General features: G+C 37.4%; 1 protein-coding gene across 2 annotated transcripts; it reads right to left on the bottom strand.

Annotated features, from left to right (window-relative positions):
- Positions 1-1,190: 1,190 nt before the first annotated feature.
- Positions 1,191-12,085, bottom strand: LOC107588871 (activin receptor type-1-like). Of its 2 annotated transcripts, none has more exons than XM_016277112.1 (11): positions 11,948-12,085; positions 9,486-9,561; positions 8,879-8,958; positions 7,641-7,892; positions 7,067-7,272; positions 5,124-5,223; positions 4,804-4,950; positions 4,405-4,680; positions 3,786-3,983; positions 3,501-3,631; positions 1,191-2,619 (listed from the first exon to the last, which is right to left on the bottom strand). In XM_016277112.1, exons 3-11 carry the CDS (start codon positions 8,943-8,945, stop codon positions 2,485-2,487), a joined length of 1,512 nt encoding a protein of 503 aa, XP_016132598.1. In that variant the 5' UTR covers positions 8,946-8,958; positions 9,486-9,561; positions 11,948-12,085; the 3' UTR covers positions 1,191-2,484. The 2 variants fall into 2 exon arrangements, with proteins under 2 accessions (XP_016132598.1, XP_016132597.1); XM_016277111.1 differs by having other exon boundaries at positions 7,067-7,275; positions 11,948-12,084.
- Positions 12,086-12,388: the final 303 nt, after the last annotated feature.

Genomic DNA, 12,388 nt, shown 5'->3' with positions numbered 1-12,388 from the left:
AGAAGGTCATTTCCCAGCAGACTCAGACAATGGGGAACCTTTCCTAAGGCTTCCTTTAGCTCATCTCCCTGTACAGGAAAACTCAAGACAGATGCATGATAATCCGCAACACGATTCTAGAAATTTACGGCTAAAAAGGAAGCATTATCACAGCATGGACATGACAGAAAAAACATTCCACTGTTGTAATGAATGAAAAGAGCAGATTTAAAAAAAAAAAATCATAATTATGTCTTGCATTTATATTCCAGTAACATCATACATAAGGTTTCTTTCATTATAACATTCACAGTTCATAATGCAAGAATTCCTGTAGTCTAATTCCTAACGCCGTTCTCCTGTAGAACACAAATATGTAAATGTTTGTTCCATGATGGAAGGTTCAATTCAAGGCCTGTCAGACCGTGTCCATATTTTTCTCCTTTATGCTGTTTCTGGAGGGGAAATGGGAGTCCCACCGGGTTCAGTGGGAAAAATGATCCATAAAAGAGAGCATAATTCTCTATAAAACGTTTTTAGGCCAATGGACAGGAAGAACAAAGCAAATAAACAGCATGTTAGAGTTGGGACAGATGCTAGTGCTCAAATCCAACGGTCTGGTTACACACAGTGTCTGTATAATGTGTGGTCAGTAGTTCTGCGGCCCTCTCTCCTCAGCAATCGGTTTTGCCCTTCTCCAGTGAGCTGTGGATCTTATCCAGAGTCTTTTTGATGCGCAGGGCAGTGAGTCGAGCCGAGGGGTTCTGGTACCAGCACTCTTTCATCAGCTTTACCAGAGCAGACAGGGTCTGTGACCACACAAAAACACACAGACGTTTGTTTTCAGATCATAGTGAGGATCTCCTGTCGACTACAAACGTTAACATTTATATATGGAAAATAAGACAATCATACATAAGGTTTCTTTCATTATAACATTCACAGTTCATAATGCAAGAATTCCTGTAGTCTAATTCCTAACGCCGTTCTCCTGTAGAACACAAATATGTAAATGTTTGTCTGTTTTTGGAAGAGCAAAAGTGACCAGTGTTGAGCGGCAGCCGTCTCATGTAGTGCGTCACGACAGTGTTAACAAATTCTTAAAGCGTCACACAACTCAACCCAAAACATTTCGACTTGGGACATAACGATAGTGTTTTCCTTTGTAAACCTCGTAATTCCAATATTAGAGTTGCACTTTTAAATAGTCAAAAACGTTAAAAATCTTCAGCATTCTCTCGGTTTATGCTGTATGTTGAAAACTGTAATACAAAAGTGTCAAAAAGCGTGAGGGTAAACAAATATGCAAATTCACAAAACCAGAGACTGTTTATGACTATGACTAGCTCTGTTAGCGTGTTGACAAGTCACCTTGAACACTCATAATAAGTAGGGTTTTGTACATAACATTAGCAAATAATTCAGGCCCTAATGGACAGCGGCTGATTGTCAGTGAAGAAACGTCAAGTACACATGCCGGTGAAGGCAAAGAGAAAGACAAACTGCTACAAAAAAGCACGATGTGCTACAAATGGCTTTTGTCAGGCAGGCATAGAGGCAACAGGTCAGAAAGGCCTTGTGTCAAAGGAAGCCCTCATGGGGTGCTCTGAGCAAGACCAGAGTAAAGGGATAAAGGGATAGTTCACCCAAAAAATATATTAAAGTTCTGTCCCCATTTACTCATCCTCATGTCGTTCCATTAACCATATGACCATTTTTCCTATGTTTCTTTCACTTTCAGGGAGGTTGACAGTCCCTGGTCAATAAATGCACTCACTGCATGGAAAAAGAGCAGCGTGAACATTCTTTAAATGTTCACGCTGATCACACATTTTTCAATTTTGGGTGAACTCTCTCTAACCACTCCATTCTGATCACTAAACAGGCCTAATTTCTACTGTACATATATTGGCATTTTGTAACCAAAGAGCTTTATAACAAGTCCACAATAGCAAATTCAGAAACTGTGACTGACTTCTGCCTATTTTTCTACAAGAACCTTTGAAAAGCTCAAAAACATCTGATTTCTAAAAGCAAGTGACATTACAGCTATAAAGTTCTTCTGGTTGTCATGCGCACACATACACACACACACACACTATGGGTACTGATTGCATTTCAGCACGTGTTTCTGTCCTCTTCGTTTTCCCGAAAAGTAGAAATCTTAAAAGTTTGCCAGTGGTTAAATAGACAATGTGATGGTGCAAAAAAAAAAAAATTCCATGATGGAAGGTTCAATTCAAGGCCTGTCAGACCGTGTCCATATTTTTCTCCTTTATGCTGTTTCTGGAGGGGAAATGGGAGTCCCACCGGGTTCAGTGGGAAAAATGATCCATAAAAGAGAGCATAATTCTCTATAAAACGTTTTTAGGCCAATGGACAGGAAGAACAAAGCAAATAAACAGCATGTTAGAGTTGGGACAGATGCTAGTGCTCAAATCCAACGGTCTGGTTACACACAGTGTCTGTATAATGTGTGGTCAGTAGTTCTGCGGCCCTCTCTCCTCAGCAATCGGTTTTGCCCTTCTCCAGTGAGCTGTGGATCTTATCCAGAGTCTTTTTGATGCGCAGGGCAGTGAGTCGAGCCGAGGGGTTCTGGTACCAGCACTCTTTCATCAGCTTTACCAGAGCAGACAGGGTCTGTGACCACACAAAAACACACAGACGTTTGTTTTCAGATCATAGTGAGGATCTCCTGTCGACTACAAACGTTAACATTTATATATGGAAAATAAGACATTTAGTTCCTTTTTTTTAGCATAAAGACAGTCTGCTATAGAGTGCTGCAGGGATGATGTATTTTCACAAGCCAATCTGGAAATTAGCATCACCCTGGTTCCCTCAACAAAAATGTTTAGGATTTTTCCACTGGTTTTTGTATTACTGCAGAGAATAAACTCTGTGACCAACAAAAGTGTATTATTTTGACACGTTTTGAAGCCTAAATACAATCACCAGAAGTAAAAAGCTAAAGTTAGGCTATAAATGAACTAGGCTACATCCCCTTCACATGACTTCAACATCACCACCAGCCTCCGATAACTCAGTATTTACTTGAATTCTAACAGTTAACGTTTTAGTTAGCATGGTTTGCAAGATTGCGATTATAAACCCAATGAGGCTCTGAAAGCTGACTAGTGAGTAAATGAGTTTTCCTATTTGGTGTGATAACATTTAATGTCCCTGATGACCTCAGTAGTCTCATTTAGCCACTTATTATTAGCAACTTTTTCAAGATTGTGTAAAAGCTTAGCAAATGGGGTGGGGCAATACTGATGTACTTTATGTCGAAAGAACAAAACATGAAAATATCTTGAACTTGTTTCCTTATCATAAAACCTAATTTCAGGCATTTACACGCATTGATTTTGGGACAACAGAAGTGGAATTGTAAAAATACGAACTCATTTCTGGGTTTTAGGACTCGTTCCTGCAGTACTGTATATGTGTAGACTATTAACACGTCCACTGCAAGGTAAATATGTTTACAGGGATACAGAGAGTGTCTCATCATTACTTACAGGATCTGAAAACCAGCGGTTGGGAATGAACGGCCTTTGCTGCTCCACACAAACCACTTTCCTCATGTCGTCAAAGCTGGGGTCATTAGGCACCAGGTCGTAGAAAGGCGGCTTGTATTCCTCAACAATTCCTACAGGATCACAGTGTTTAAAAAAAAATTAAGTGTCATTGAACATTTAATTGGAGAACATTCTGATCTCTATTGTCCTTAAAATGCTGACAAAATAAATAAAATTCTGTGCAAACATAATGAAAGATTTCTGAATAGATTCCAGGTAGCTGACCATTACTGATGGTCCTGCGAGCGATCTCCCACAGCACCAATCCAAAGGCCCAGATGTCCACCCTCTTATAGGCATCGAAACAGTCTGTCTGAATGGTCTCATCCAGAACCTCCGGTGCCATGTAGCGCTTAGTTCCCACTTTAGGATTATTTCCCACATCCAGCTGATTGTCAGACTGCGTGTGTGTTACTGCCAGACCTATAAAGAGACACAAGCAGATGAAGAGTAGAAGTTAGGGATGTAACGATTCACTCAACCCACGATTCGATTTGATTCACTATTTTGATTTCACGATTCGATTTACGATTTTTTTTTTTTTTACAAAATGAGATTTAAGACAAATTATAAATTAAATGTGTCATTTTATTATTGCTTGGACAAAATACTGTACGTTTCTTTGTGAAATTGAAATATAACACTATAATAATATACTAATATAGCGCTTGTAAATTATTACTCTTTTGTTGGTTTTGATTGCTTCTATTGTCCTCATTTGTTAGTTGCTTTGGATAAAAGTGTCTGCTAAATGACTAAATTTAAATATAATGTAAATGTAAATGACAAAATTAAATTGAAATGTTTAAAAAAAGCATTAAAAAAAATGCATGCAAGAAATTACCTAGGTCAGCGATGCAGCACTGCAGATCTTTCTTCACCAGGATGTTTTTGCTCTTCAGGTCTCTGTGAGCGATGGCCGGTTTGCCCTCAGTGCCAAAGATCTCCGTGTGCAGGTGCACCAGCCCGCTGGCTACTGACGCCGCCATGTGCAGTCCATCTGCCATCTCCACGGCAACACGCTGCAGGTAGTCGTAAAGAGAGCCGTTTTCGTGGTAGTGTGTGATGAGCCACAGCTGAGTGCTAGAGTTTCGGGAGGTCATATCAGAAGCCATGAATCCTGCAAAGAAAAGAGTTTAAAATAACATCACCCACATTGCATTGAGCTATTTTTTTGTTCTAGCATATATTTTATTTAAAGAAAAGATGCTATTATCTGAGATAACAAAGATGTCCGACTCACCTAATATATTTTCATGTCGTAGTAGAACAGTGTTGTATATTTCTGTCTCTCTAAACCATGACTTTTCATCTCTGGAGGAGAAGATCTTCACGGCTACATTCTCTCCTTGCCACTGACCTCTCCACACTTCCCCATACCGTCCCTTACCTGAGAACACAGGACACAGAGAAATTATATCACGTACATCACTGTCGGTAATTTATTGCACGTTACTAGACAGAGATTAATTACTTGTGTAATGTGTTGTAAAAGCTGCAAAACACAGTGTCACAGATTTTGTAGTCTTATATGTACTAAGGTCATTCTACGATTTGTCTTACCAACACACTCTACCAGGCTGATCTGCCGTGCAACCGTCCTCTGCACCAGGAAGGGCAGTCCAGAACCACTGCCTGAAGTGCAGGAGTGATCCATCAGATCCTAGAAAACAAAAAGACTGATGAGACATTATCTAACGGTTAAAGACTGAAAACAGAATAACTTCAGCTAAACTACTGCAACATTCAAAAGTGTGGGGTGAGTAAGATTTTTAGTTTTTTAAAGAAATAATACTTTTATTCAGCAATGAAGCATTCGATTGTTAAAAAGTGACAGTAAATAAGTTTACACTGTTATCCAAAAAAAATAATTTTTGTTTTTGTTTTTAATGTTCTATTCAAAAATTATTATGGTTTTGCCGTTTTAACATTGATAATAAGAAATGTTTCTCGAGCACCAAATCAGCATTTTAGAATGATTTCTGAAGGATCATGTGACACTGAAGACTGGAGTAGTGATGCTGGAAATTCAGTTTTGCCGTCACAGGAATAAATTACATTTTAAAACATATTCAAATAGACTTTTTGTAATTGTAATAGTATTTCATAATATTACTATTTTAAAGTAGCAGGCTTGGTGAGCACTTATGAGTAGTGGTCGGCAAATATATCGGCCGATATTTGGCATTTTTCAAATATCGGTATCGTTCGAGGCAGGGCTTTTATTTTGACGGCGCTGAGAACGGCAGCACCTGAGCGCACACCGCTCACATTTTCCCTCGTTCGCTGTCATCGTTAACAGTTCTGTCGAAATACGGATAGAAGTCTATCTAATAATCAGATAGAACGGTTAAACAAAGGAATTAAAATGTATACAAAAAAGTATTATAACAATTGCTTTAATATTATTAGTAATAAAAAAGGCAAACATTATAATACATTCTAATTTGCCTTCAGCATTCAGCAAATACGCATTTATATTATTTAAAAAAATCTTTGAATATCTAATAAACATCTAATTTCAAAAACCATGCAAACTTAGTGGGATCCATTTGTGAGATCTTGTGAAGTGTGCATGTGTATCCTGCATGATCGTGTGTTCTTTGTCAAGTCAAGTCAAGTCACCTTTATTTATATAGCGCTTTTAACAATACAGATTGTGTCAAAGCAACTGAACAGCATTAATTGTGTCAATAATGCAAAGTGACAATAGTAAACACTCATTTTTCAGTTAAAGAAATAATATCTTTGCAATTATGTCAACGATATCGCTGGAAATGAAGTGTCCCCAACTAAGCAAGCCAGAGGCGACAGTGGCAAGGAACCAAAACTCCATCTTTGTGTGACGATCGGTCCGTGCAAATTGAATGCGGACAGGTGGAGAGTTCAGCTTCACTGGAGACACGCGATCGACAAACTTTAAACTCGTGATTTAAAATTATGCTGCGCTTTATGCATTTGCCCACTGCCATATTCATGTCATTTTCACTGTGTGCTGTATGGAAAATGAGTGTTACCTTGGCTTTATATGGGAAAAAAAAATAAATAAATAAAAAAAATAAAAATATATATATATATATATGTATGTATGTATGTATGTATGTATGTGTATATGTATGTATGTATGATTCCCAATGCACACAGACTTCCCAGAATACTGAGTGCCCTGTTGGTTACAGTGTTTACTTCCTTTTTAATTAGATTTTTATTAAATATTTATTTATTTGTGAAAAATGCTTTGTCTTCTAAAGTATAAGTATGTTTATTTTACACAATTATTTAAAATCAATTTTCAAATGATTTCAAATTTCTTAAATTAAAATAAATAAAATTATATCGGCTTTATATCGACCACCCTGCTTTCCAAGATATCGGCATCGGCAGTTAAAAAAACAATATCGGTCGACCACTACTTATGAGAATTCTTCTGAAAAAAATAAATAAAAAAATCACCTGATATTTGCAAAATATTAAGAAAGTTTTAGTAAACTATAGAAATGAAATACCGCAAGTGTGCTGTCTCCGACATTAGATGCAATGAGCCCGTCAATGGCCCCCTGCTCAGTGTCAAACTCATGCAGTCTTTCCAGACGCCCATGATGGAGTCTACGGCACACCAGCAAAGCCAGCACAGATAGCAATCCCAGAACCACAAACGGCCCCAACACAAAGAGAACCAGCATCTCCACACGGTAATGCACAGCTGCCTCTTCTTCTGGACCATTTCAGAGACACAAATACCGTCAAATATATTCACTTTTTTTGGGGGGGAAAGCAAAACTATTTATTGAAAAATATATATTTTATAAAAAAAAATGTAATTGTTTTTGCTAGAATGTATTCAACTATTAAATAATAAAAGTATAAATAAATAATAGAATAAAATAATAATTGGGCTCAGAGATGGCTCAATGACTTTTGGATGAAAATTTTTGTAATACAAAACTGTTTAATGAAAATTTTATTTTATTTTTTTTAAATTAATGAAACTATATACATTTAAAAAATGTTGCTAAAATGTCTTAAATTATAAAACAACACCTTTAACAACTTGAATTTGTAAATAATTAATTGACTTACCTGTCAGCAGTAGTCGAAGAAGGGTCTCTTTCGAGACATTGGCGTTGCACATGTGTTGAGAGCAGCATTCTACGACATGACTAGCAGAGGGTGTTGCGGAGCAGGTCATGCGCTTGCTCTCTGACCCGACAAGACAGCCACGTTTGAACGTTGTCACATCATTGCTAATGATAACAGAGGTGTAACACTGGTCTCCAGTGCACTGCTGCTCATTACAGTCACTGCCGACACACAAGCAGTCAATGGAGACATCTGGAGAGAGACAGAAAACAGAAAGTCAGGGAATTAAATCATAAATTAAGGAAAAGGGGACCCAGTCTGTATCCATTTGTCAGTTGTCACCAGCTGCAAAAACTCTGGGAACAATGAAATTAATTAAGGAAGAGCAGCATGACGCCAGACCTCACAGACGAGACTCTCTCCGCCTGATAACTGAGACGGTTTTCTTCCCTTCTCCCTGCCTTCATTTCCTGTGACACTGAACTATGTCAACTTTACAAATTGACTTCAGAGAATAAAGGCCAGAGAGCATCAATGACACAGATCAATTAACCCAGCATTCATGTTTTATGCCCTCTGTGAGACACACTAACAGAGTCTGAGGAGAGAGGACACGGACACCTAATAAAAGTACAACTACGATTAGGTACACCAATCCTACTGCGTTGTGGCTAGATGTTTAAACTATGACTTATTGGTTAATGCCACTATAGTCTCAGGCATGCTATTTCCAGATGCCAAAGTCAAACATATATTATCAGTTCACCCTTAAAGGGATAGTACATCCAAAAATTATTTATCAATTTATTAGATCAAATATACAGTAAAACCAGTAATATTTGAAATATTCTTAAAATTTAGCAATTGTAGAATTTATTTTAATATATTTGAAAATGTAATTTATTCTTGTGATGGCAAAGCTGAATGTTCAGTAGTCATTACTGATTTGATTCTTAAGAAATATTTAATATTATTACAATTGACAAAAGGCTCTTTAATTAATGGCAAGTTCAAAAGATTGTTTACGGTTATTGTAATCAATTTAATTTTTAAATATGAATTTCTTTAAAAAGAAATGATCCCTTAAGGATTACCCACATCACATATAAAATACATTAATATAAATAAATAATAATTATTATTCATGATGATAATAATAATAATAAAACTATACAACAATAAACGTAAAAGGTAATAAAAAATATCAGAAAAATGATTTATGTTTGCCAGCTCTTTACCTTTAGCTGATGTCCGTAAGAATTGAAGCAGGAATAGGACGATGATTCGGGTACTGCAATGCCCCATTTGGTTCACTGCACTGAAAGGAAAACGAGGTGTTACAAATGCACATTTAAACCAAGAAACACCACAAATCACCTGCTTAGTTTAAAAGTTCTACAGAACAGGGGGCCAGAATCAATGACCAATAAGAGAACAGAACCGCAAAGATGACGAATAAAATTTTTTTTGAGAATGCAGCTGTGCTCTGCCTCTCTCTCGTGCCACAAATAGTCAGACAGGGGGCCGTCTCCATGGCAACCGAGGAGAGAGCAATGCCCATTATGGAGCGACATCAAAGACAGTGAAGGAGCATTTTAGGAGAGACAGAAAGGAACAAGCATTTTGGGTGTGCAGGACTCACCATTACGTTGTAATATTCAAGGACACAGTTCACAAGGACATCATGACTAATTATAGACTATGAGTCCTCGAAAACTGACTTTTAAATGATGTAGGGTCATTTTATTCAATGCCTCTTAAATCCTGACAACTAAAAAAAAATGCAATTTCAAAATGACCAAAAAAAATGCAATTTTACACAAGAGCGACAAGGGACAGTCTTACTTGTACAACTTCTCAGGTGACTCTAAGCACTTTCTTTCAGTATGCGCACAGCCAGACTCTGTCTTCCCATTGGATTCTAAAAAAGAAGATGGAAACCAAAGCAGCATGTTAAACTTTTTCCACAGCAGTGCCTTTCTCATGGTCATTTCTTCAGGAAGGAGTGAGTGACAGGATAAGAGGGGTGCCTGGAAGTCTCTGCACACTGATAGTCAGAGAGCTGGAACTGACTTATGGCTTGATTCCATTTTGCTGCTCACCATAACAACATGTTAACCATATTAACATTAACCATATTAACGAAAGTTTTTTTCGAAATGCAAAGGATCCTAAAAAGTAGAGCCCGACCAATATGGGTTTTTTGGGGCCAATACCGATACCGATATTAGGGAGTAAAAAAAAAGGCAGATATCGATATATCGGCCGATATTCTTTGTGTATATTATAGTACAGTACCAGTCAAAAGTTTGGACACTTTCCCATTCGTGTGTCCACACATTTGACTGGTACTATATATAGAATACAGTATATACATAAACAGAATAGATATACATAAACACATTTTTTCACTCAAATGTGGTGATCAAACACTTATAATGACGCGACAGAGATACGTAATGGAGGCAGGGCATTTAACAATAAACTTTATTATCCAAAATGAGTCTGACATCAGTGCACTGAACAGTAAAGTTGAAGTTTATTCAACTTTAATTCAATTCAATTCAACTTTATTCCGTTGAAGTTTATTTCACTTCGGAACATTCATTCACGGATTTGCGCTACTGTCTTCACACACAGACGAAGCTTACTAGAGAAGTGTGACATAATATACCTCTGTAAATAAATACAAAATAAATTCACGTCTCGCGCACTTTAATGCGTGCATTAAACGTGTACGTTCCCTTGGAACTGGAATCATGGCGGAATTTCATGTGAAGTCCACTTCGCAGGGCACTTACGGTCGAATAAGACAATGCTTGAATGCTGCTGCCTGAACAAGAGACCTCCTTACTGAAGTGAAAGTGTTGGCTGGTGTCACTATCTCGCGAACACGGTGGCGTTGACCGTGTTAATTGCATTGCTGTCTATGGAGGGTCAGAGAGCTCTCAAATTCCATCAAAATTATCTAAATTTGTATTCCGAAGATGAACGGAAGATGGAATTTAACCACCCCTAACTCCCGAACCCCGGGGGCTATCGACGAGGCGGTGGTCTCATTCGAAAGCGGGCCTCTTGACGTACACTCGATTCGCGTTCGAGAGGGTTTCTCGAGCTGAAGGGATCCCCTGAATTTGGTGCGGATTTGCTGCGCCGTTACGGAGATATGGCCATTCAAAGTTTCAATGGTTTTCCATAGACTTAAGCTTTAAAGCGTTTCATCCAGGTTGCCAGTAGCAAACAATGGCGCGTGCTCTGCTGGACAAACTAAGTAATTACACCATTTCAAGCATTTTATCTGCGTTATATGTTCTGTAAAAAAAAATGTTCATATCGGCGACAGGCTCATATCGGCCGATAATAATCGACAAAACGATATATATGGGTCGGGCTCTACTAAAAATACTTCTATTTTGCATTTTTCTGAACTATCATTTTATTTTCATTAGAAATTTTATCATTAGCATTTCAATTTGAGTGAAAATTCAGAAAAGCTATTTTATTATTATACAAACAATTAACATGAATTTCAGAACTTATTTTGCTTTACAGACAGCAGCAAATTGTGCTTCGATGGTTATGAGAGAACTTTAAATAGTGATGATTCTGAAATATCCACTTGGTAACATTTCTACTTTTTAATTTTTCCCAAAAGCTTTCACATTGTCTCAATTGGATTCTCATATTTTGCAATCTGGACCTTATTAAATATAGTGTTCATATATTTTATACACACAAGTTACAATTTTCCAGCGAGCAAAATAGTCTAGAATTGCATAATTGCAAAAAATAAATAATAATAATAAAATACAAATAAATAAATATAAATATATTTATATATATTCCATGATTTTTTTCAGACCTGGAAGTCAGTTTTAGCACTGACTGATATTTCCAGCTTTTTAGTGACCATGGGAACCTTTTCAGTGAAGATCAGAGAGTCTATATGGTTATGATCTCTTACAAGCAACAACACAATCAAAATGACTGACGTGCAATGAGTTACACACAGAGCTGTTCATAGAAACTTGTTTTAACACTACAGATGATCTGCTTTAACAGATACAAGTGCCTGCAATTTAATCAGATCGACTACAGCAACGATCCAAGCACAGACAACACAAAAATATAAAATAACACGCAAAAACCTAAGCTGTCGACATATCATCATAATAATGTCTGCATTATAACTTCGTCTAATAATCGGCCTGTTTGCAGCAGCTGTGCTAACTGTGCTAACAACGACCATTATTTACTCGACGCATTTATTTCCAACAAATTAAAGTGCCATTAAAGATCGCTTTTACCTTTAGCTGCGATGTAGATTCATGTTTGTGTTAATGTTCCGTGTTTTCACGGTTTTATTCGAAGTCGTGCTTGAGACGCTGACAGACTGTCTGCCGCCACCCAGAGAGACTGCGCCGTGACGTCACCGTAAACAAGTGACGCGCGAGAGCATTGTGGGATACCGCAGTCCGCCGAATGTGAGTGCCTGAATCCATAAAATAACATTTGGCTCAACCTCATGAAGCAAGGAATTTTGTTTGTCTACAAACAGTTGCACAGAGTTTAGTGATCACTGATGGAGTGCTTCATTTCCTCGTTAATAAATAAGAACAAAAATGGTCGAATTTACTGTGAGCTATAGTGGTGAATGCAATCTATTATATTAAAATATTAAGGAATTGATATTAATATTCATATTTTTTAAGTGATACAAACATGAGATGGTATTAAAGGAAAAGTTC

The sequence above is a fragment of the Sinocyclocheilus grahami genome, unplaced genomic scaffold, assembly GCF_001515645.1.
Source record: "Sinocyclocheilus grahami isolate Dianchi unplaced genomic scaffold, SAMN03320097.WGS_v1.1 scaffold109.1, whole genome shotgun sequence".
Classification (NCBI taxonomy): domain Eukaryota; kingdom Metazoa; phylum Chordata; class Actinopteri; order Cypriniformes; family Cyprinidae; genus Sinocyclocheilus; species Sinocyclocheilus grahami.
Note: the sequence above shows the minus strand (reverse complement) of the source record. Positions and strands in the feature narration are given on the sequence as shown.